The sequence below is a fragment of the Condylura cristata genome, unplaced genomic scaffold, assembly GCF_000260355.1.
Source record: "Condylura cristata isolate star-nosed mole 26May11 unplaced genomic scaffold, ConCri1.0 scaffold00009, whole genome shotgun sequence".
NCBI classification, from domain to species: Eukaryota; Metazoa; Chordata; class Mammalia; order Eulipotyphla; family Talpidae; genus Condylura; species Condylura cristata.
In genome coordinates this window covers 27,841,425-27,868,741 of record NW_004567110.1, presented here as the reverse complement: position 1 = coordinate 27,868,741, position 27,317 = coordinate 27,841,425, and the positions used below count along the sequence as shown (strand labels likewise).

Sequence of the window (27,317 nt, the reverse complement as noted above, 5' to 3'; positions counted from 1 at the left end):
GAAGTACACTGCTGAGGGGAGCAGCGGGCGGGTCAGGAGAGGTCTGCCACGCCATGTGGTCACCTCCGGGGCAGGCGGGAATCGAACTCATGCGGAAGCAGCTTTAGATTCTCAGTGCTGTGCTTTAACCCGCTGCGCCACCAGGGAGGGCCTGGATCAGTTTTTCAATCCAATGTTGCAGAAACTTGTTTGAAGAATTTTGCTTTTCTTAGGACATCTTTGAAACCACCCGTGAAACTAGTGTCTGAAAAAGGCTGCTGTGAGGTGGGTAAGTCCGTGGGCAAATCCAGAGAGCAAAAGTAAAGATAGGAAGGAAGTTTGACAAAGAGTGTGGGTAAGTGCAGACTGAAATGCCTGTACAGCCAGCCATAGTGCTTCTTATGTATTAATATGGGAAAAATTTTGTTCAAGTTACAAAGAGAGCATGAGTTTTGATTACATAAGAGAAGACAGAAGATCTGACACATTAGCAATTGCATGTAGTAAGAATAGTGCATGATACCCACGCAGTATCTCCGTACTTCTGGAAAGAAAAATAGGAGCAGAGTGTTGTTAAGAACCAGAGCCCACGGGGACTACAACCAAGAGGAAAAAATGTACAAAATGAAGAATGATGTAATAATAATAATAATAATAATAATGATAATAATAATAATGAATGCATTTAAAAAAAGAAGAACCATAACACCTGAGGAGAGGGAAGAAGAAGGAAGAAAGTATCTTCAGTTGGATTTAAGTGCTAAAATGTAAAAAACAAAACAAAAAAACTGTTCTGGATCTTAATTCTTTTTTTTAAATTTGGAAAGCAACAAAAGAAGAGAATTCAAAAAAGAATGTGACTTTCCCATGAACACTGCAAAACACTTTTTTTTTTTAAATTCAATGGGAGGTGTGATTTCATTCTGGAAGCTCCCAAAAGATGAAGTAAAAAAGTTCTAGGACACTCCTCTGCTTCATCTGTGGACACAGTCATGAGGTACATGTGCTTTAAAAATACTTTCTCCTTTGCCTTAAGTTCTCGAGGCATTCTAGAATATTTATCATGAAAGTCAGGTTGTTCCAATAACCCAACCTCTGCTCAGGAGAGCCACAATCAGGCATATTACTTATGAGTGTATGTTACTGTCTGCAAAGATTAAAAGTAGAAAATGATTTCATTAAGCATGATCCCTTCCAGCCCCATCTCTGTTACTGCGAAAGGCATAAGTTTATTTTTTTTGTGTGTATATGTGAAATAAGCCAGAAAGAAAAAGAAAAATACTGACCGGATGTTTTCACTCATAGCAGGAGTGTGAAGGATCGGGGGCGGAAAAAGAGAGAGAGACACAAACAAATGTAATAGAGTAAAAATGAAAACAATGAACAACTATAAACCAGAGACATTTTATGGGGGTGGAAGGAGGATGGGATCAGAACTGGAATGGGAAGAGTGCACTGGACTATGGTGATAGCACACAGGTGAATTGGTGGTGTGAAGCCATGGGGATTACAGCTGAGATGAAAAAGTGCACAAAATGAAGAATGATAAAAAAATATATATAATTAAAAAATAAGAAAAAAATAAAAAAAAGTAGAATACGGCCCTCCCTGGTGGCGCAGCGGGTTAAAGCATTGCACTGAGAAGCTAAAGCCACTTCCGCATGAGTTCGATTCCCGCCTGCCCCGGAGGTGACCACATGGCATGGCAGACCTCTCCTGACCTGCCCGCTGCTCCCCTCAGCAGTGTACTTCGTCGATCTGCCTGTTCTGCTCCCCACTCTGTCTCTGGTGAAGCCTCTCACCGCCCCTGAGCCTCTGGCCTGTATGCCAGTTCTGTATGTACAAATAAATAAATCTTTTTTTTTTTTTTTAAAAAGTAGAATAGAAGTGACCAAGAACTGGGGGAGGAGAGTTGTTATTATTTATATATATAGAATTTCTGTTTGGAGTAATATGATTTTTAAACTATAAATAAAAATAGAACTATCTGTGCTGAAAAAAAAAAGTAGGAAATGATTTGCACTTGAGGCTGTAAGTTTACTTCTTTGAATCATTTTAAATGGAGGGAGGTTGCTAAAATTGCTCAACAGCTGAAATATTATTTGGGACCCAGAGCAAATAAAGCGTGATCTACATAGCTTGCAGAAAAGCCTGTGTCAAGGGATTGGTTTCAGATTTGAAGGAGGGTGGACTGGTCTCACAGGGATTTGGGGGGGACAGGAAGAGGGAAACATTAAGCTTCCTGTTATTAATAAGAGCTTTGAGCAGGTCAGGCCAAGAGGAGCAGGTCAGGCCAAGAGGAGCAGGTCCATAGAAGACAGCGTCTCTGATGGCATATGAGGAACTTCTATGCTGGCCCTTTACCTCAGGCGATTTCTGAATCCTCACTTCAGGTTCTACTTGGCCTGGCTGTATTTCAACTCTATGAAGTCTTGAGCTTTACAATAAATCCAGTCACATACCTGCTCCCTAGCTTTCAGCTAATTGGAGTAGCTCTCTTTCATTCCCAGAAAAGGGTTTCCCAGGACAGAAAGACCCATCAATAGAGAATTTCACGACAGCCTGGTACACTTCACCCTCCCCAGGTATCTGATATACCTGACACATTTTACTGACACATCTTTTTTTCTGACCTTGTTTTTGTGGGCAAGAAATGCCTGACACTTTTTCCTTTGGTTATTAAGTGGAAACTGAGCATAAAGCAGAATAAGAAATAAAACTAAAGATAAGCTCTAAATAGTCATTATGAAAATAATACATTTCCTGAGCAACAGGATCTTTAGCAGTCCCAAGGTGACAATAGATCTAGGCTTTTTATTGGTTATTTCTCATATTTTTGAGAAGAAGAAATTCAGAATGCCCATGTATGTGATATGATAAAGGCAGTAAAGATAAGATATAAAGATAAGATTGAGATAAAGATATGCCAAAATTGCTCATTATGTTAAAAATAATAAATGATTCATAAATGGTGGTGGGCCTATGCAGAGAAGCATCAATATGTTTTAACTAAACAACTTCTAGAAGGCTAGAGAAAGTATTCTTCACTAAATATTCTACTTTGGTATGTCATAAAATTATTTTAAATAAAATACTTTCAGTAGTTAGCACGGGGGAACTACTTTCCAAATGAAATAAAAATGTCTTTGAACATACGTGACTTGAATTTAACCTATGCTTTAAGAATATCGTAATTTTTAGTAAAACTATTAAAATTGTGATATGTGTGATCTAGTTGTTACCAGACAACAGCCATCAACTCACTACTACTTCAATGACGGTTCTAAATTCACAAAAACTTTAGGAACATTATATTCCCATTGCAGGAGATAAGGGGTAAAGCTAAAATGATTTTTATTACTTTTAACAAGATTTAGAAAACTTGTTCTTCCTTTTAGCAATGATTTTTGCTTATTATTTTTCTCAATTTTTAGCAATGTCTCATCTTCTCTTTCCTAAATTTATTAGATAAATCATATAAACTTTGAAAGTGGATAATTGTGATTTATTATAATTATATACATTCCTATGGTAAGGCATCAAAAACTATTTAATTCTTAATATAAAAGATGCTAAACAACTGAATCAAGATTGGGCTTCAAAGACTAATGACATGTTAAGTAGTTTAAATATGAACAAAAAACAATGCTCTTTACAAGTGCTTTTAGACCATTCATTAACAGTTCAAAAGCACACTATAATATCTGATGCTACTGTTAATTCATTAAGACTCAGACCTGGGATTACAATTTTACGCATAAGTGTTAACAGCAATGAAATGTAAGTTCCTTCATGGGCAATGCCACAGCACGATAGCATGCAACTCTAATTGGTAATATGATTGCTCCAAGTTAACATGCCAAGAAAACAGAAAATAGACTTTTTCTTTTGCGTATATGTTCACTTGCATATTTTCCCCAAATATCTAGTATTTTAAAATTTTTACTTGTGAAAACACAGAAAAATGACTCACCTGTAACAGACATACAGCCTAACGGGGCGATGAGTGTAATAGGGGCAAATCCATAGGCTGCAAAGTTTCCTGTCTCCCCCACAGCCATCAGGATGACCCCACTCCACCATAACATGCTCTTGAAGTATGGTCTTGGGTGTTCTTGGTGTGCCAACTGAAGATGGGAATATTTCTGCAAGAAAATCAGAATGTAAATAAGGAACCATTTCCATGCAATTAAAACTTGCCTTGAACTGCTGGTCTTATAAATTTGTTTCATGGTTTTTAAGCATTATTTGCAGATTATTATAAAGCAATTATCATGGTAATTTGTTTGTTCCAAACATATAAATAGCAAAAGTGACTCACACTTATGAAATACTTTATAGTTAAAGGGGCCTTTTAATAAATGTATGTTACTTAGTCTATAAGAATCCTTATTACTATCGAATGATGAGGTGTAGATTGAAACACTTAGTTTTTAGTCAACTATACCAAAACACATTTTTTCAGAATGTCAGAAAGTACTAAAATAATAAAAATTACTGAAACAAAGATACTGAATTATTAGAAAGAAACACTTGAAAATAAATTCAAGTTTATGGGTCAGAATGGCCCATAATAAACACATTTGTGGCTGAATGCTTTGGTGACACATATTGGGGGAAACTCATATCTGACATGAATATTTCTTTGTATTTGAAGCAAAAAAGAAACAAAAAAAATACAAAAAAAACAAACCCCGATTGATTTTATAGCTGTACTTACTTCCTCATGAGAAGTATGTATAGTTCTAAACTACTTTTAAAAATTTTTAAATTATAGAGATACCAGAAGAAAATATAAAACATGGAAAAAATAATCCTGCTTATGCCAAGATATAATTACTTTTTTAAGTGTGGTACAAATTCATAAGCCACCTAGGCACTTTGCTGTGGGCACACAATACTATTAAGAAGTCCATAAAACATTTAACTTTTTTTAAAGTCAGAAGAAAAGTAAACATAATCTATTCTGTAATAGTATTATATGAGTCTTATATCAATGAACTCATATAATATAAAATTTTATATTTTTTATAGAGGAAGGCAACCAAGAGGGCCAAAGTACCCACAGTCTATGAGAGTCATAGTGTGTCCCTGTATAAAACAAAAAAAGAAAAAAGAAATTGATCTCACCTGAATATTAAGGGAGATGCTGATTACTAAGTTTCCTAAAATGGCTAGCAAAACTCCAAAAAGGTGAACCTGTAAAAGAAAATGTTCCCTTTAAATGGTACTTTAAATAATACTGTTCTGAAAAACAAACCACAAATTTAAGTGAACATATTTACTTATTTATACATTCAACATTTACTTAGCACCTATTTGCCAGTATCAGTTTGGAATATGAATATGGTTTTATTAGGATTAGTTTTTTACTTTAGTCAATTTTATTTTTTAGAACTGGGACAGTCCTTTTATTTAGTTCTCTAGGAATTTGCTTCATTTTCTAAAAGAAAACAACCATAAGTTCCAACTGTCCCAATAGAATGCTTTTTTTTTTTTGCTTTTTTTTTTAAAGATTTACCTATCTATGCACATAGAACTGGGGTACAAACCAAAGATACAGGGGTGGTGAGAGAATCCATCAGAGACAGAGTGAGGAGCAGAACAGGCAGGTCAACGAGGTACACTGCTGAGGGAAGCAGCAGGCGGGTCAGGAGAGGTCTGCCACGCCATGTGGGTCACCTCGGGGATGGGGATCAAACTCACACTGAAGGGACTGCGGCCAACCTGCAGTGCTGTTTCCCAACCCATTGCGCCTAGAATGCTTCTTATTTATTGATTCTGGCCATTTTCCTCAGTAATTCCACTGATTAAAGTGCTCACTGCCTCAAGAGTGTGTGTGTGTGTGTGTGTGTGTGTGTGTGTTTTAAATAGAAGAACTGAGGTGTAGGCCAGAGGTGCACAGGGTGAGAGGATTCATCAGAGATGGAGTGGGGAGCAGAACCAGCAGACTGATCAAAATACACTGCTGAGGGGTGCAGCTAGCAAGACAAGAGAGGTCTGCTGCACCATGTAGGTCATCTTCCTGGCGAGGGATCAAACTCATGCTGCAGTGGCTGTGGATAGCCTCAGTGGGCTGTGCTTTAACCCACTGCACCACCAGTAAGGCGCCTACGTTATCTTTCTGTTGTTTACCACATCAAATATAAAAGGATACCAGCTCCCGTAATCTGTTATAAACACTCAGCTAGCCATGGCACTCTTAGTACACTACCGCTACCTCAGGTACCTGGCACATGACTTTCTCCAGTTATATGTCACAAGTCTGTTTGTTATTCTGCTCACCAAGACTGAGCAGCTACTTCCTTCAATCTATTGCACTCACACCTCGCCCCCCTAGGATGCTGTGATCTGCCTCAGTGAGAACTCCTCATACAGCCTTTGGTTTCTCAGACTCTATATGGTAAGCATCTCCTATTTATTCTCTTTTATTGTCATGTGCATCAGTTAGCTGAATAAATAGCACGCAAATTCTCAGAGGAAACCATGTCTTAGGTTTCCACTAGGTCTTCTATATCATCTACAGTACAAAATTAGGGGTTTAATGATGTATATAAATGACTTCAAACAAGAACTCTAAAGGTTAAAAATTTAGTTCTTACACATTGCCCAAGGTATTTATCATAAATAGCATATAAATAAATTATGATAAGATACATCTGTTGCTCTCATCTACATACAAAGAACAGTGTAAGATGTTCTGGTCAGATAAATTAGCAATGATATAAGGGATTCCCCTGACCCTTTGGAGTACATAACTTCTAGCTAGCTTCAAATTCCAAGGAATTATTTGAATTTCAAATGAACATTATGGCCACAAAGACCCTTTTTAGGATGTAAAATGTCTTTGAAGTTTTGAACTTTATTAAACGTGCTGAAGTGAAATTTGGTATTTGAGAAAATGAAGCAGAAAAGTTGAAAACTCATTTTATAGTTGATATGTAATATCCATAGTCTTTAATCAGTTAAGAATTCTTTTCCTAATAAAGGCACTTGGCAATAATTTTGATCATTATTCCTCCTGGGGAATAATACAATGTGCTATTTCCATGCTTTCAGTTTACAATTGAATGCATTTGGCAGTAATCAGGAAAATAAAGATTCAGAAGAAGTTTGGGATAGAATGGATAATTACAAAAATCTTCCATAATTATAAAAGTAAATTGCTGAATAGAAATAACTTACTTTAAAATTCTTTAAATCATTCACTGAATAGTTTAAATGGCACCAGACTGAGTTTTTAGAAATTGGTGGCAGGATTCAGCAATAATTTCTTGAATACAATACCAAAAATACAGGCAACGAAAGTAAAAAGTTTAATTCCATCAAGTTGGAAACTTTTTGTATATTAAAAAAACAGCATTAGAAAAGATAAAAAATAAAAGGCAACCCACACAATGGGGAGAGGGAGAACATTACAAATCTGAAAGAGGATTGATAGCCAGACCATATAAAGAACTCCTCTACAATATACTATATAAAGAACAACTCCACAGACAGACCACAACCCAATTTAAAAATGGGCATCTCTCCAAAGACAAACAAATGACCAATAAGCACATGAAAAGATGTCCAACAATACTACTCATTTAGGAAATGCAAATCAAAACGAGCTACCACTTTATAGTTTCAAAAAACAAGTACTGGTGAGGCCTTGGGAAATTGGAACACCTGTGCTTTGCTAATCTTACTCTATGTAAAAAAATTAACTCAAAATCAATAGCGCAATAAATGCAAGAGCCAAAGACTATAAAATTGGTAAAGGGGTAAATCATTATGATCTTTTACTTGACCATGGAGTCTTACGAATAAGACAACAAAATCATGAGCAGTAAAATAAAAACACCTGAACTTTATCACTACTCCACATTTTTCTGTTTCCCAGGATATTATTAAGAAAGTGAAAAGGCAATCCATAAAATGGGAGAAATATTTGGAAACCATAGTACCTGATAAGCAGTTTATATCTAGAACCTATAAAGAACTCTTATAATCCAGTAACAAAAAAGACAAAAGCTCAGTTGAAAATGGGCAAAAGAGCTAGCCAGACATTTCATTAAAGACAAATAATGAATATGCACATGAAAAGATTTCAACATTGTTAATTAACAGGAAATGCAAATCAAAACCACAGTGATATATTATGACACCAAATATAATTGCTATAATCAAAAGGTCAGAAAATAGCAAATGATAGGAAACACAGATAAATCAGGACATTCATATATTGCTGATGGGAATACAAAATGGTACAACCAATTTGGGAAACAGTCTGGCAGTTCCTCAAAAGCTAAGCATAGTTTCCAATTGATTCCGTATTGTCATGCCTATGTATGAATCCAAGGGAAACGAAAATATATTCACATAAAAATTTGTACACAAGCATTATTAGCAGTATTATGTATGTAGTGAAGAGTAAAAGTCACTTAAATGGCCAACAACTAAAGAATGCATAACAAAATGTAGCATATTTATACAATGGAATATTATTCAGCTATAAGGAATAAAGTGCTGATATAAGCTATAGCATTGAAATGTCTTAAAAAATTTACACTAATCAAAGAATCTAGCCACAAAAGATTACATTATTTCCATTTCTATGAGAAGCCCAGAACAAGGCAAATCGAGAGACAGAAAAAAGATTGCTTCGGGCTGGAGTTGGGGATGAAAGCTAAAGTGGGGTACTTTTTTCTGGTATGATGAAAGTATGTTCCTCACCATGTCATTATATTTCATTCTTATCTCTTACACATGGAAAATAACTAGATTTAAAAAATAATTAGGATTCAATGCCAAATGTGAAGTTTAGTCCATTTATGTCTATTGTGATTTCAATATATTTTCATTTATTTGTATTATCTCTTTTGCGGTTTATAATTATTATTTTTTCTTTGCTTCCTAATTTCTCCTGACTGAATCTAGTTGGATTTATTGAATTTTCTTTTTTCTCTTACTATCTGGATAAGAAGTTATAAACATTATTTCTGTTATTTTAACTTTTAAAAAACATTTAATTTTGAAATAATGATAGACTTATAGTAGGTCACAAAGAAACTTACTCCTTCTCTCGTCCTCCTATCCTTGTTAGCAGTTTATGAACTATAATAAATTATTAGAACAAAGAATTTGGCTTTGGTAAAGATCTTATTCAGATTTCATCAGTTATATACACACATATATACATGTGTAATTACCACAATTAAAATACTCATTTGTAACATCATAAGATTCCCCTGTGTTATGCCTTTATAGATATATCCATCCTCTTACCTTCTCCATCCTTAACCTCTAGCAACTATTTATCTGTGTTCCATCCCTATATAGGTTTCCCCTGTTAGCCAACAGTAGAGCATTCCCATTTTTTCTGATTTGGTGTGTGTGTGTGTGTGTTGTGTGCGCACACACACACATATACACACACACACTTTATATATACATATATACATACACACACATATATATATGTATATATATATATACTTAATCTGGGAACACGTGCTATTAAGTGGGAAAATTTTTGAGCATTCTTAGAAAAAAATAAGCTACCAAATCATGCCAAATAGGAACATTTCACTTTTAGCTAGTGAGGAAAACCTAGACTTAGACACTTATGTTAGTTCACAAGTGTTATATAAATGGAATCATGCAGCATGTAACATTTGGAAATTGGTACCATTATAATTTCCTTGAGGTTCATCCAAACTGTTGGATCAATAGTCCATTCCTTGCAATTGCTGAGAAGTCGTCCACGGTTTGGGTGTACCACAGTTTGTTTAATCATTTACTCACTGAATATTTTAGTAGTTTCCAGTTTAAGGCTGTAATGAATAAAGCTGCTACGAACAATTATGTACAAATTCTGCATAATAATGTCTTCATTTCTCTGGAATAAATGACTAACAGTAAGATTTCTGGGTCATATGTGGTAAGTCCATTTTTAGTTTTGAAAGGAGCTGCCAAACTATTTTCCACAGAGTGACTCTACTATTTTACATTCCCAACAGCAATATATAAGAGCTCTAGTTTCTCCACTATTAAATTTATCATGTATATATTTTTAAAGATTGATTTATTTTTGCACAGAAGAACTAGGGTGTAGGTCAGAGGTGTGGGGGTGAGAAGGTTCACAAGGGGAGCAGCAGGCGGGTCAGGAGAGGTCTGCTGTGCCATTTGGATCACCTCTGGGGCCAGGGATGGAACTCACACTGAAGTGGCTGCGGCCAGCTTGCAGTGCTGTGTCCTAACCTGTTGCGCCACCAGGGAGGGCCTCCTATCATGTATTTTTGACATAAATTCTAATGTCAGTCAATATTCCCATCTTCCTGAGCAAAATAACATCTTTCATTTGCTTTAACTACAATGGTTTCTCTTGTTGATGAGTGTATTAATTCCATTGTGTTTCAATCCCCAAATTATTCACTACTGTTGCTTTATACAGTCAACATGTGCTTTATTTATCCATGTTTATCTATTACTTTGTTCATCACTACTTAAAAAAAATGTTTTCATTGATAAAGAACTCACAAACATTGTAATATTCTTTTAAAGTGGACAACAGTTTTTAGTATATTGACAGAGCTGTGCAACCATAATCACTATCTGATGTCAGAACATTTTCATGACCCTCAAAAGAAGCTACATATGTAGTAGTAGTCACTTCCAGTCCCTCCTCTTTGCAGTCCCTGGCAACCATCAATTTACTTTCTGTGAATGAATGTTCTATTCTGGACATTTTATGTAAATGGATTCAAACAATATGTCCATCTTTGTGTCCAGCTTATGTTTTCAAGGTTCATCATGTTGTAACATATATCATACATAGCTCCTTTTTATGTCTCTGTAATATTCTGTTGTGTGTCTATACCATATTTAATTTACCCAATCATGAGTTGATGAATACTTGGACTGTTTCCACTTTGGGGATATTATGTTTTAGTATCTTAAGTTTTTTCTGGGGTCGATATACATCCTGAAGGAAAGCTTAGTAACTTTTTAAAATGAAATCTTTTGGGTTATAACTTGATTACTCTGCAAATGTCTTCATGTCATCTTTCCTCTCAAGTATAGAATATGAGTTGACAGTTATATCATTCAACACTTAGACAGTATTATTGAACTCTTTCTCTTTTTATTGTTGTTGAGAACCATATTATCAATCTCTTATTTTTCTCAGAATGCTCTTTAACATTTTATCATTGATTTACTGCAGTTTCACAACAATTTTTCTGTATGTCAATTGTTTCTTTGCTTAGGATTCATGTTTCCCTAGTTTGAGGAATCTTTCAGTAATTTTGTTAAATCCTCAATTATTATTTTTTTGAATGTCATCTGTCCTTTGCTTGCTCTAGTTTTTCCATATGGAACTCATCTTCCAATTATGTCAGACTTTTCAATTCTCTCTTCTTTATTTTCTAACATTTTCCAACTTTTTATCTTTGTGCTGAGTTCTGGATAATGTTCTCAGATCTGTTTTATTATCTGGCCTCCTTCCTCTATATTGTATCTGTATATACTTCCTAAAACACAAAGAATATACTATACTATAATCATTTTCCACAAGTTCATACTGCTCTAGATTATAAGCTTCTTGAGTGCTGAGCACTTATCTACTCATCAATTCATTTTTCTATCACTAATGACTAGTTTAGAACCTGGCACAAATAAGTTATTTATTAAATACTATTTGAACTACTATTAGCTTAATTATGAACTGAAGAGAAATATTAAATTCTAAACTTTGACTTTTAGAAGACATCAAAAGGAGTACTTATTTATAATCAACTGGACTTGTGTGTACAAAACACATAGCTTTCATGAGAGCACAAACTTGTCCCACCAGAATTTAGATTTCAACAATTACAAATGCTCACAAATGTGCAATAAAAAGCTTACTGACTTTTAAAATGTAATTCACAATACGCTGAAAGAACAAGAAATACCTATGTATAAATAAGGTCCAGACAGTTGCCTGATAATATTCATTATAAATGAGCATATTTTATTCTTTATTTTTCTGCTGATTGACCTAATTATTCAAGGTTAATTGCATGATCATTGAATTCATTTAACATATAGCTGTAAGTAGTAATAACACAGTACTTCCTATTGAATACTCCTAATTTTGGGGAATGGAAGCTTCCAACTTGCAATGTTTCTAAAAGATGATGGTTTAATTACATCCAAGGACATATAGTGATATCATGGGTTCAGTTGCAGACTGTTGCAATAAAGCAAATAGTGCAATAAAATGAATTGCTTTAATGTTTTGGTTTCTCAGTGCAGACAAGATATGTTTACTCTTATACTATTGTGTGCAGTAACATTATGCCTAAAAAAAGAACATGCCTTAATTTGAAGTACATTTTATTGCTTAAAAATGCTATCCAGGGCCCTCCCTGGTGGCGCAGCGGGTTGAAGCACTGCACTAAGAAGCTTAAGCCACTTCTGCATAAGTTCGATCCCCGCCTGCCCCAGAAGAGACCACATGGCGTGGCAGACCTCTCCTGACCCGTCCGCTGCTCCCCTCAGCAGTGTACTTCGTCGATCTGCCTGTTCTGCTCCCCACTCTGTCTCTGGTGAATCCTCTCACCCTCCGCATCTCTGGCCTGTACCCTAGTTCTACATGAATAAATAAATATTTAAAAAATTATATGAAAACATTAAAAAAATGCTACCCCCCCAAAAAAAATGCTAGTGAAAAGTAGATGACTAGATTAAAAAGATCTGATACATATACACAATGGAATATTACTCAGCAATCAGAAAAGATAAATCCATGCCTTTTGCAGCAACATGGATGGAGCTGGAAAGGATCATACTTAGTGAAATAAGCCAGAAAGGAAAAGAAAAATACTGGATGGTTTCACTCATGGGGGTGGGGGAGAAGTGCACTGGACTATGGTGATGGCACATGGGTGATTTAGTGATGGGAAGCCTATGGGGATGACAACTGAGATGGAAAAAGGCACAAAATGGTGTAAAAATGAACTATTATATTAAAAAAATGCTAACCATCATTTGAATCTTCAGTGAATCATAATCTTTTTGCTGGTGAATTTTCTTCTCTCAATGTTGACAGCTGCTGACTGACCTAGGGGGTGGTTACTGAAGGTTGGGGTAGCTATGGCAAATTTATTAAAATAAAAAGACAGTGAAGTCTGCTGCATCAATTGGCACTTCTCTTCACCTATGATTCCTCTGTAGCATGCAATACTGGTGGATTTTACCCACAGTAGAGTTTTTTTTCAAAATTGGAATAAATTCTCTCAAGACTTCTCACAGCTTTATCAGCTAAGTTTATGTCATATTTTGAAATTTTTGTTATTATTTCACTATTACAGTATTTTCACCAGGAGTAGATTTCATTTCCAGAAATCATTTTATTTGTCCAGCCAACACAAACAATTGCTCATCTGTTCAAGTTTTATCATGAAATTGCAACAATTCAGTCACATCTTCAGTCTCCACCTCTAATTCTAGGTCTTTTGCTTTCTCCCACATCTGCAGTTACTTCCAAAACCACTACAATAGTAACAACAGAGATCACAGATCATACATCCCTATAGCATATATAGTAATAGGAAAAGTTTAAAATATTTTGAGAGTTATCACAACGTGACACAGGACACAAAATGAGCCTATTCTATTAGAAAAATGGCATTGATACTTGCTAAATGCAGAGTTGTCACACATCTTCAATTTGTAAGAAACCTTGTCTGGTAAGAACAATAAAGTGAAGCTCAATAAATGAGGTATGCCTGTACAATAACATGAAGTAACTACTACTGACGACTGTTTCCAATTAGTCTCTTTTAAATGTGTTTCAATGGTTTGAACATCATCAACATGGCAGGAAAGGAATGCTAGGATCAAGTTCTCTCATAAAGAAAAAAATAATAATAATAAGGAGGGTCCTAGAGGACACAGTCACATTAGACAAACTGGGAAACACCAATGATTTGCCCAGACATAGAGAAAAATTGGAAAGAGAGGGGAAGGGATGGGAAGAGAGAAAATCATCAAAACCTTCCCCTCTCCCCTACCCAAAAGCTGGCTCTTGTCATCAAGCTGAAAATGAGAAAAAGCTTGGAGACCAGATACTCAGAGAATTCTGAGACCTCTAAGAGCTCTGAGACATCTACTCAGCCTTGTGCTCCTCAGTGGACCAGACTTAAAAAGCAGCTAGCTCACTGGGAGCCATCAGAGTCCTGAGAAGCAATTCTCCTCCCATCTATTGGTGTGTTTGTTTGTTTATTGGTCATTGGGTCATCTGTTGTTCCTTTCTGCCTCTCCTATTTCTGTTATCTGATTATTCTACGTTTTTTCTTTCTTCCTTTAACATTACCATCACTGCTGTTTCTTCTTCTGTTACATTCCCTCCTCTTTCCCCTATCTAGCCCTTTCTTTTTGCCCTCACCTTCATTCCTTTTACATTTTCTTTATTTATGTGTACAGAACTGGGGTACAGGCTAGATGTACAGGGGTGGTGAGAGGACTCACTGGAGACACAGTGAAGAGCGTAACAGGCAGACTGGTGAAGCACACTGCTGAGAGGAGCAGCGGACGAGACAGGAGAGGTCTGCCATGCCATGTGGGCTATCTCCCTGGTGGAGGATAGATCTCATGCTAAAGCAGCTATGGCTAGCTTCACAGTGCTGCACTTCAACTTGTTGTGCCAGCAGGAGGGCCCCCATCCGTGGACATTTTCATAGCATCCACCTCTTTCCTTGTATCCCTTCTATCAATCTTTATTGATCCCAGCATTCTTCTGAGACACACCTAAGTGGCCTAGCAGTTCAACAGAAAAATATATCCCACCCAACCTGAAGGCACTTCCCAGTGGCTTGGCCTCAGCATGTGTATGGAGGTGCAGTGGTCCACATGAAACTCTTGACTACCATAAGCTGAGACATCATATCCCATCCTATGTAGTGGGAGCTAGAAAAGCAGGGACTCATGAAGCAAATCATGGCTCAAAACAATACCTATTATAACAGAAGAATATCTGTATGTGCATCCACCCACAGTAGCTCAGACACTAGGCAGATACATCCATGCCTCAGCAAGAGAAATCGGAAGTCATGTCCACTAGCACCAGCAGTACAGGAGCATTATAAACAGCAAAAACTGAAAGGCTAATAATGGGAAGAAAGAAAAATACAAATTATCAAGCAGGCTTTTCTGGAAACAATACACCAAAGAAAAAAAAGTCAATTTCCAGAAGCCAATAATATGACACAGAAGAATATCTCCACTTAATAGCTAAGAATTTAAAAAGGCCATAATGAAAATAAAGAGTTAAGATAATATGTAGAAAGAGGTAAGAATATAATTAATGAACTGAGGAAGAAAATGAAGGAACTGGAAGGATAAACTGAGGTTAGTGGAGGTGATCAACAATTCTGGGAAAAGCCATCAAAATAGAAGAAATGGAAGAACCAATCAGTACTCTCAAAGACACAGGCATAAAAAGAACTAAAAAAGAAATGGAAAGAGAAGTACAAAGGTAAAAGAATGAAGAAACACTTCAAGAACTATCTGATACCACGAGGAATGGAAATATGAATCATAGGAATTCCAGAAAGTGAGGAGATAAAGGAACCAAGAAGCTATTCAAGGAGATAACTGAAGAGAACTTCCCAAGCATGCAGAAGGAAATGAAAATAGATATACAGGGAGCTAGAAGAATACCAAATTACCACAATGACAGGAAAACTATAACAAGACACATAATAGTAAAGTTTACAAAGGTCCAAGGCAAGCAAAAATAATGAAACTGATGGGGTGAAGAAACAGATAACCTATAAAGGATAACCAATTATGATTGACATCAGACTTCTCCAAACACAAAAGGCAAAAAGAGAACAGAGTGATATATTTGACAAACTCCAAGTCAACAAATGCCAACCAAGAATAATTTACCCCACATAGCTTTCCTTCCTCTATGAAGGAAAAATAAAAACCTTCTGAGATAAAACCTCCAGAATTTCCCCACTCCAAAAAATATTACAAGAAACCCTAAAGCCAAAACCAACAGAGGAGTGAGTAGGAAGAACAGGATAAGGTAAGGAATAGAATCACAAAAATGCAAACAAAATGGTAAATAGGGATGTCAGTATATCAATATTAACTCTAAATGGAAATGGACTAAACTCACTAAAAAGACACAGAGTAGAGTAGTAGGCTGGATTAAAAAAACAAAACAAAACAACAACAAAAAACACCAGAACCCAAGCTTTTGTTGTTTACAGGAAACACAGTTAAATATAAAAGATAAACAGAGATCAAAAGTAAAAGGATGGGGGAAAAGTGATAAAAGCAAATGGACTAATAAAGAGGGAAGGAACAGCTGTGCTTATATCAGATAACAAAGACTTCAAACTAAAAAAGCTAAAAAGAGACATAGATGGTCACTACATTGTGAATGAGGGGACAATACAGCGAGAAGATTTAACACTCATCAACATATACTCACCAAATAAAAGAGTGACAAAATATCAGACAATTATCATTTCTGAAAACAGAGAAAATACATATATACAAGAGATTTCAACACACCACTTTCACCAATGCATAGATCAATGAGACAAAAAACAAGCAAGGACCCTAGATCTCTAACTAAGCTTAGCTCTCATGGGTTTAACAGACATCTATAGGGTACTGCAACCGCCAAAAATCTGATTACACATTTTTCTCAAATGCACATCGATCATTCTCCAGGATTAATCATATACTGGGACACAAGACAAACATCAATAGATACACTAAAATCAAAATTATACCAACTATCTTTGACCATAAACTCATCAAACTAGAAATAAACTCTGAAATGAAAACAAGGAAGTTTCCTACCTCATGGAGATTGAAGCAAACACTAATGGAAGACCATTGAATAAATGAGGAGATCAGAGAAAAAAAAATACCTTGAGACAAAGGACACAACTCTCCAAAACATAAGGAACACAGCAAAAACAGTTATAAGAGGAAAATATGTAGCAATACACATTCACATCAAGAAAGAAGAAAGAACTCAAACAACCTAATCTGCCACCTTAAAGAATTGGGAAAAGAACAACAAAATAACCCCAAAAGCCAGTAGAAGAAATGAGAAAATAAGTATCAAATTAGAAATAATTGAATAGAAGTTAAAAAAAAAAAACATTCCCAAAGAAACCAAAAGTTGGTTCTTTGCAAAAAAAAAGAAAGAAAGAAAGAAAGAAAATAGACAATCCTCTAGCTAGATTTACCAAAAAAAAAAAAAAAAAGGAGAAAGCAGACATCACTGTCTTATTTTAATAAGTTGCCATAGCCAAACAGGGAAAGAAATAGTAAAACTATCATTATCTGCAGATGATATGATAATATACATAGAGGATCCTAAAAACTCCACAGAAAAACTAATCAAAATAATCAACCAGTTCAGTAAAGTAGCAGTATACAAAATCCACACACAAAAATCAGGAGCCTTCCTATATGCAAACAATCACCCTGAAGAGGAAGAAATCACGAAAACCATCCCTTTTATAATTGAAGCAAAAAACAAAAACCCACAACAAATACTTAGGAATAAACCTAACAAAAGAAGTGAAGGACCTATAAAAAGACAATTATAAAATATTGTTAAAAGAAATAGAAGACACACAGAAATGGAAAGACATCCACTGTTCATGGATTGGAAGAGTTAACATTATCAAAATGGCCATCCTACCAAAAACAATTTACAGATTCAATGCTATTCCAATAAAAATTTCAATGACATTCTTCAAGAACAGATATTGATGAAATTCATATGGAACCACAAACACAAACAAAAACCTTAGTCAAAACTCTCCTGACTAAAAAGGAGGGTGGAGTTATTATATACTCAGATTTCAAGCTATCTTACAAAGCCATGATAATTGAAACTGTATGGTACTGGAACAAAAATAGACACACCAATGAAATCAAATATAAAACACAGATATAAACCCACATATTTATGGATGACTAATTTTTGACAAAGGAGCAAAGAATATGCAGTAGAACAAGGACAATTTGTTCAGGAAATAGTGCTGGGAAAACAGGACTGCTAAATACAAAAGGATGAAGTTAGACTACTAATTCACACCATGCACAACAACCAATTCAAAATGGATAAAAGAATTGGACATAAGACCTGAAACCATAAAATATATATAGAAGAAAACAGAGGCAAAGCACTATATGACATACAGCTCAGTCACATCTTTAAGGACACATCCTCCAAAGCAAAGAAAATGAAGGAAAAGATGAACAGCTGGTACTGTATCAAACTGAAATAGCTTCTGTACAGCAAAAGGAACATTAGTCAAAGCAAAGAGACACCCTACTGACTGGGAGAAAGTTTTTGACACAATATTACTGATAAGGGACTGATCACAAATGTCTATGAAGAGCTGAGTGACTAAACAAAAACAGTAAACATTCCAGTCAAAAAATGGGCAGAAGACTGAGATGGAAAAATGCACAAAATGATGTAAAAATAAACTATTATATTATTTTTAAAAAATGGGCAGAGGAACAAAATAGACACTTTTCCAAAGAGGAAATGCCAATGGTCAACAGGTATATGAAAAGATGTTCAACATCACTTGATGTAATCAGGGAAATGCAAATCAAAACCACACTGAGGTACCATTTTATACCAGTAAGAACGGCACATATTAAAACAACAACAACAACAAAAAAAAAACCAGGAAACAACAAATGTTGGTGAGGATATGGAGAAAAAGGAATTCTCCTACACTGCTGGTGGAGAAAAAGTTTCTTTACCCCTGGGGCATTTCTGATACCAGTGTAGACCACCAACCACTACGGAAGGCGGTGTGGAGCTTCCTTAAACTACTAAAAATGGAGCTTCCATATAATCCAGCAAGTCTACTCCTAAGAATCTACCCAAAGGACACAAAACATTAATTCAAAGGGATATCTGCACCCCTATGTTTACTGCAGCACTATTTACAAGTATATGGAAAGAAACCAAATGCCCAAAAATTAATTACTGGATTCAGAAGATATGGTATATATACACACAATAAAGTATTATTCAGCAATCAAAAAGATAAACTTATGTCATTTGCAGCAACATGGATGGAGCTGGAAGGCATTATGCTTAATGAAATAAACCAGGAAGAAAAAGGAAAATATCAGGTGCTTACATTTAGAGGATGAATATAAGGGAAACAAATAAGGGATAAGGAAAAAAATTATAATAAATTAAAAAAAATTATTTACAGGCAAGTATAAATAAGAGACATTCTGTAGGTGAGAGGGAGGGAGAGGGTTCAAAATGGGCGGCGGGGGTGGGGTGGGGTGGAGCATAAGGGACTATAATGATGGTGCACAGGTGAATGGGGATTATACCTAAAAGGAGATAAAATGCATAAAATATTTATTAGATAAATAAATGTATTTTAATGATTCCAAAACCTTTTTTTGAATCAGAACTATCTTTTGCATGGAGAAATAATTATATCTTTTTTTTAAAAGAGCATTAATCTATTTTCTAGCATTTTGTAATTAGTAGAAGCTTAGAGACCATCCTCTCTTCCACCTCTTCCTTTCATTAATGATCTGGAGACTGGTCAGGAGAAAGAACAGAAGACCAGAAAAAGAAAGAGACTGCTGAAAAAATCAGTTAGATAAGACAAATTTTGACCTTGGGGCACCCAGTTTATGTCTTACTTATTTCTTTAGAGATAGCAATTGGTAACATTCTGGCTAGACATGTTCAAACTCCATTGGGCTCTGTTTTTGAGTTCATGTTTTGAAGGAAGAGCCAGGAATATGAACAAGCTCAATGTCTGAAACTGGGACAGATTATTACAAATTCCAATATTTAAATCAGCAGAATTTGTTTCTTTTATTCAGTGTAAATAAAGAAAAAAATAATAGAAGAATAGGTTGCTTAACATCTTAATAATGCAGTTGGAAATATAGGTCAGAAGACAAAAAGATGCCCTTATTTTTGTAGTGCTCACAGTTGTAGCTTTATTTCTGGCCCTTTCAGGATATTTTGGCAAACTGATAGTGTCAGACACAATAAGCAATTTCTCTAGAATGAGGTTCCAAATAGCAGCACTGATAAGTATAAAGGATGTTTTTGTTTTAGTTGGAGTAAAAATCTCCTATCATACATTTTTTGTGCCAGAATGTTCTCTAGATATTTCACATTAAATTACTGACCTATAATCTGTGGGTGGGGAGATCTGGCCAGATGGAGATGGGGTAAGATATTAGGGGTGTGTGGAATTTGTAATAATCTGTCCCAGTTTCAGACATTGAGCTTGTTCATATTCCTGGCTCTTCCTTCAAAACATGAACTCAAAAACAGAGCCCAATGGAGTTAGTACATGATTCAAAAGCACACAGATTCAGAGCTAGTTTTAAGTACTGTAAGAATCATATTCAACTTACAACCAGATCAATGCTATTGTTTGTTCCAGGTATAACATGCCTAAACATGGAAAGAAGACATCTAGTTTCTAGTACCAAAAATGGCACACATTCAGTAATTTAGTTCAACTAACCACTACAGGAATGACCGTCAGGGCCTGAACCAGGAGGGTTACCAGGAGAATCTGACAAATGGACACCCACTTAATCCCATCTCACCGGGAAACTCTCAGACATGAGCTAGGGTTTTTTCATATTTGTACCTCCTAAATTGGTAGGCACAAATCTCACCCTCAGAATGGTTATGAAGGAAAGGAAGGACATCCAAATTCTTAAAGATAAATCCTTTTGTACTTAGGGGTTAAGATTCATAATATGAGCAACCTTCAATTGGTACATTAGAACACAAAATAAAAAGCACACAGAGACACAGAGAACAAAGATTTCACAAGGTTAACAACTGTTGAATCTCCAGATGAAAGAAGAATGGTGTTTATTGTACCACCCTTCTTATTTTTCTATAGGTTTAAAATCTATCAGACTGAGGCCCTCCCTGGTGGTGCAGCGGGTTAAAGCACAGCACTGAGAAGCTAAAGCCACTTCCGCATGAGTTCGATTCCTGCCTGCCCCGGAGGTGACCACATGGCGTGGCAGACCTCTCCTGACCCGCCCACTGCTCCCCTCAACAGTGTACTTCATCGATCTGCCTGTTCTGTTCCCCACTCTGTCTCTGGTGAAGCCTCTCGCCGCCCCTGAGCCTCTGGCCTGTACCCCAGTTCTGTATGCACAAATAAATACAAATCTTTAAAAAAAAATTATCGGACTGAGAAGTTAAAAACTGCTTTGCAAACTCAACTAAAGAATATATGGATTCATTTAAAAAGAATTAAAAGAGAAGACGGTAACAAGAACAGAAATAAGTCAAGAAAAGGTATTAAGGAGAAAAAAAGTAAAACCAAAAGTAAAACAACTACAAATCACCTGTAGAAAAACATGGGAAGAACACACAATGTGGAAAAGAAGGATGTGAAATGAAAGCGGTCAAGAGAAGAGGGTAGGCATGGGTGAGAAAGTCCAGGGAAGCCCACACCCTGCTGTTTACTCAAGCGTGCATCCTCTGGTGTTTATTCAGCAACTGCTAACTATTAGGTTCGATGATCAGAACTGAGGTTCTGCTCTACCCTCTAGAAGCTCAGAAGTAGAAAAAGCAGCTTATAACAAAGAGAGCACAGCCTGTTAAATCTATAGCAGAGGTATGCCCACAGAACAGAAGGCAGCAGAAGAGACAGAGAGAATAACTTTTAAGTTGGAAAATATACTATTTCCTGTGAGACAATTTAGTTTTGTAACAAATTGCCACTAATTTGGTGGCTTATAATAACAGAAATTTATTCTCTCCCATCTCTGGAGACCGAGGCCCCAAATCAATTTCACTGGATTAAATCAAGGAGGCTCTAAGATGGAATACACCCCTTGGCTCTTCCAGTTCCTGGTGACTGCTAGCATTCATGGGCTTATGGATGAGTCATTTCAATCGCTGTGGCCACAATATCTTCTCCTCTTCTGTGTAAAAGCGGCCTCCGCCCTCTTAGAAAGAGATGCATGTAGTAGCAATTTGGATCCAACCAGATAATCGAGGATCACATCTCCCTATCTCAAGATCTTTAACTTAATCACGTTTGTGGTAAAAGAGCATCCTGAAGCAGAAGATGCCAGTGTTACTGGACAGGAAGGCAGATAGGAGCCTTTGGGGTCCACAGAGCTGTGGGTGGTGCTGTGACATGAAGAACTCTGATCTGGAGAAGGATCTGTCCAGATTTGGCTTGTGAAAGACTCACTGCACTGTGGGGGATGTCCTGGCAAGGAACAAGGCAGGAGTATAAGAACACCAGTTAAGAAACTATTTCAGGAGTTCAGAAAAGGAAGTAGGGAGCAAAGAGGAGACTTAATTGCAAGAGAGTCATAGGGAAACAATAGTCATAGCAGCAATGTTGGCGACATCCTAAAATATGGAATGCTTTTGAGATTACTGAATGGGTTAGACTATTACCACTAATCTCCTTTGTCCTAGCTCATAATTAAATTGTCTGCAATACTAACCCAAACTGAGTTAAAGCTATAATCCCATCTGTGAAAAAGAAAAAAGAAAAAATGTCAATAAGGAATAGATTTTTAATTTGTTATCTTGGTTACTGTGTACTATAATATTATTGCCTTTCTATCCTCAGAGATTTTTATGATGCTGGATCCAAATCTGGTGATTTAAATGCCAGTAGAAAAAGTCAGGGTTATATAAGATAGTATATTGTTGCTATTTTACAAGCTGTTCCCGTGCCAGTGTTTAATCAACCTTAAAATCTAAGCAGAAAAGCCCCACATATTGCCTTCCCATACAATTAAGAACTCTTACATTTTGCCTTCTACGTGGGAACACAATTGCTTACATAATTGTATATTATTTTAAAAATTGAACTCCACTAGAATAGTTTTATGAAGAAACCACTAGGGTCTTTCCTTTCAATAAACTTACGTTTCACGGGGATAAATTTATGAGAAAAGTAATGCATTTAATGACACATCCTTTTGGGACTTAGAACATTGCTAAAAGAAGATCAACAAGAGTCAAGAAAAGGTAAGAGCACTAAAAGAAGTCATAAACTTGGTTCTATTGTGAAACAAATTAACCCTCTACAATATTGAAATATTTGAAATGAAGACATATTTGCTGAACTCACCAAAAATTGCTATTGTTTGCATCAGATCAGTAAGTTCTCATAACTTTCGAATTTTGCAAGAACATATTTATAATAAAATTCTTTCAATCTGTTGGCCCTCCCTGGTGGCGCAGCGGATTAAAGCACTGCACTAAGAAGCTGAAACCACTTCCGCATGAGTTCGATTCCTGCCTGCTCCAGAGGTGACCACATGGCGTGGCAGACCTCTCCTGACCCGCCCGCTGCTCCCTTCAGCAGTGTACTTCGTGGATCTGCCTGTTCTGCTCCCCAGTCTGTCTCTGGTGAAGTCTTTCGCCACCCCTGATTCTCTGGCCTGTACTCCAGTTCTGTATGCACAAATAAATAATCTTTAAAAAAAAAAATCTTTCAACCTGTAATCCTTTGTTTCCAAAGAAGTAGGACTGCAGGCTGTTATTAAGAGGGCCAGAGCAGAAACTTCCTCCCTACAGGACACTACTTGTGAGCTGGCTTAGTTAAAACTCTTTCCCTCATACCTGGGTTTCCAGAGTACAATGTTGCTTTTGAGAGCAATACCTGCCTTAGACTCCAGTTGGCTTCTGTCTACCATGAGGGGGCGGAACTCTGTTGTCTATGTCAGGCTACAGATACTGGGTTTCTATCTCAATATAGTGGAGGGGGTCAGGGTATTACCCCTTCCTGGTGGGTCTCTGCCAGAGACTCTTGTAGTCTTCCCCACCCACCAGATCAGATCATTAGGACTTGAAGGTGAAAAGCAAGTTCTAGGTCTCTATACTTTTTGGGCACTGTGCTTTGGACCCTTCATTGCCTCTAAGGGGCCAGCCCTGGCAGCTAGGGTAATTTTCCTGATGCCACATCCTCTCACCATAATTCTTGGCAAAATAATCATATCCCATTACTCAGCAGCCAGGTCCCATCCACCTAATGATCAACCCACATATGACGCCCATAACACTTATCAATGTTGATTGTTATATGAATCTGCAAATATGGTTCAAAAGACTAAGAAAACACAGCATGTAATTCAAAATTATCTTCTAACTTATGGCTGTGGCATCTGCTTATAACATGAGGTCTGTTTCTACCTTGTTCTAAGGCAAGTTAGGGATAATTAGGCAGCTTCAGGGGGTGTGCAGAGAGGAACATCAGAAGAGGTAAGGAAGGCTCCAGAGATAAGGACAACAAATTCTAAAGGGGACTAATTAAATACCCCCATGACTGGGCAGTAGGACATTCTAGAACAAGGACAACAAAGAAAAAGGACTCTAAGATAAGGGCTGGGACACAGAGACTTAGTTCTGGGCACAGAGACAGTGAGACCACTGAGAACTAACCACGTACAGAGAGACGGATGGAGCTTTAGAATAATCAGGGAAAGGAGGTCTGTATTCCCCAAGTCATGACTCCACTTCAGCTCCCTTGCCTCTCCCTGGCCTGGTTCCACCAGCCTGGGAGTCCCATTTTATTTCTGTTCCTTTTTTTCCTCAATAAACTTTTCTTTTTCTAAACAAAGCTGCCTCTTTGCCTGCTTGCCTGAGCATCAAAGTTCCTGCTGCAGCTTTGTGAGACACCAACCCGTGGTGGTCTAGGGGGCGGGACTCAGCATTGCCTCTACAGCCTGGGAACCGTTTGTGGCTGGGAGACTAGGCCTGAAAACCTGACATCTTGGTATCACTGTGAAGAAGGCCAGCCATATCCAAAGTTACATTCCAGTATTTCTTCTGCTTTGGCTCTCTCTTTTTACAACTACATAACTATATGGTGTGCAGGCTGCAAGCTTAATGTAAACAGCCCATCAGATAGGGGAGTCTCAAACCTATCTTTAAATGTTTTCCAAACATTTCTAGGGCATTCTGTTACAGGATCTCTGTCATAAGGACATCCAGCTATTCCCAAGGATGTATGTTCTTCAGGGACACTATGTCCAATAACAGGCCTTGGTGAGCTGTGGAAAAGGACATGAACCCAAACTCATCCAGTAGGACTGAAACCCATCTATTTTCACTTGGTTGAGAAACTCAAGCTTTTCCTTCTTCAAAGTGAAAGGGAGTATGTAGGTTAAAAGGGTGAGCCTGCTAAAAGTGAAACCAATAACCCCCAGGAACAAAAGTTGAAAAGGAAAATGAAAAACTTTGAGTTCATCTTCTGTTGGAGCCTTTGAATAGACATTATGTGAATCCACTGAGCTCCCTCAGCAGAGGCTGCTCTCATCAGAGCCGCCCACCTGAGACCATGCAGGCGTTTCTCTTAGCAAACCTGACCATTTTGTGTCTATGCAAGTGTCCTTTATTCTCTGTCCTCTTTCTTGCTCTTCAAATATAACCAACATCTCTGTCTCGAGGAGAAACTCACCTGGAAGGGGAGCTCTGAAAAACTTTCCCAGAATGAACCCAAGGACCCTGCTCCCTAAACCCAACTCCAAAAACTACATCAAAGCTCAAGACTGAACATTCCTTATCTCCTTAATCTCTATTTACGTAAGGACTCAGGGCTCAGTCCACACCTCCTGACATATGCCAAGGATGACCAAGCTGGGAGTGGCTGAGGGGTGTGCAGTGACAAGGTGAGGCAGAAGTACAGGTGTGTACATGCTGAGAGTTATGCAAGAGGAAATGGGAGTGTTCCCTGCCCCCCTCCAGGCAACTAGGATGCCCTGGTGTGCTTTGCATGTCTCAGACAGACAGAGTGAGGAGCTTTGACTTTATATAAAATGGAAATCTATTGGAATACAGGGGAGTGGGTTATACACGGTAGAAATCAAGAGGAATACTGGCCCTTCAGGAAGAAGGGGGGCAAAAGTAAAATAAATGACATCAAAGTCTTATGTTACCACTAAATGAGCCTTCCCAGGCTGCTCGGTGCTGGTCACATTGGCTCGTTAAATTCAGACAGTCTGGGGACATGATCACACACCTGACACCAGACCCCTCTACCAGCTGTTCCAATGCTGATTCATTCACACTTACTTCTCTGACCCAGTTCTGTCTGGAAGGTGCATAAGACATGGAAAGAATCCTGGCCTTAGTACTTAACCATAGCAAACATTTCAATTAGGACATCAAGAAAGTGTTCTGGAACAATAGTTGTGGAGAGTAAAGTGGAAGTAAATGTCAAAGAAAGAAAGGTAGGCACTAAGTACAGGGAAATCAGTAGTTATAGATGAAAGAAAGTAGAGTTATATCCAATAACTGACATGATTTCTCTTACTTTCAACTGTAATGAACTAAGTCTATTCATTAGTAATATTAATATTTCCTGTAATATAGGCTTATGGAATACTACTAGCAATTGTTAGTATTCATTGAGTATTTTCTATATGTCTGTTGTTTTACATTCTCTCATATAATACTACAGTCCTGTAAGGTAGATATTAATGTTATTAGTGTTATTAATATTTTCATTTCAAAGCCAAAATTTGGAGAAATTAAGAAACTTGCCAATATATTTAAGACAGGTTGAGCTTTTAAAATTGCATTACACAAGAACAAAAAAGATACCTTTGGAGAATGTCCTGCCTTCCATGGTTAGTTCTCAAATGCAAATTTGAAAAATCACCAACATTTTAAAAAAAGAACTATTTAAATAATTCTTGTAAGAAAACAAAATGAATATGCACACCATTCCTGCCCTGGCTGGGTAAAACATGCAAATTGAATAGTCATTGTAATGTTAATGCTGTTTTATAATTTTTTAAAATTTGTAGACTATAATAGATGCAGATAACTGCAATGAGAGTGATACAGAGGAACAAATGAGTGAAATGAATTACTGCAAGGCAAACATCCTTGAAACACCATCCATATCAAGAAATGGAAAATGGGACCCCATCACATCCACCCTTTGTCCTGGCCCATCTCCTTCCCCACAAGGAACCATGGATCTGACTTTACACTATCAGTCACTTCCCCACTTTTCCTTAGTTTTATCAGCCATCACCAAGTATTGTAGTTGAAGGTTCCCTTTTTTTCTGTTATGTTTTGTAGGTGTATTTTGAGCTAAAGGTTATCCTACCATTATTCTTTCCTTTTTTTTTTTCTTGTAAAAATGATTTTGTAGGGCCCCCCCTGGTGGCACAACAGGTTTGAGTACAGCACTGTGAGGCTACTGTAGCCACTGCAGCATGAGTTTGATCCCAGCCCAGGGAGGTGACCCACATGGCGTGGCAGACCTCTCCTGACCCACCCACTGCTCCCTTCAGCAGTGTGCTTCTGT

The 27,317-nt window shown here is 37.0% G+C and overlaps 1 protein-coding gene across 1 annotated transcript in view; it reads right to left on the bottom strand.

The window, feature by feature from the left end:
- Positions 1–27,317, bottom strand: part of NIPAL2 (NIPA-like domain containing 2) — a 74,360-nt gene that overhangs the window by 40,894 nt on the left and 6,149 nt on the right. The window contains exons 2-3 of the mRNA XM_004680010.2: positions 5,110–5,178; positions 3,953–4,124 (exon numbers count right to left, since the gene is read on the bottom strand). Coding sequence (XP_004680067.1) covers positions 3,953–4,124; positions 5,110–5,178 — 241 coding nt within the window. The remainder of the gene's footprint in view (positions 1–3,952; positions 4,125–5,109; positions 5,179–27,317) is intronic.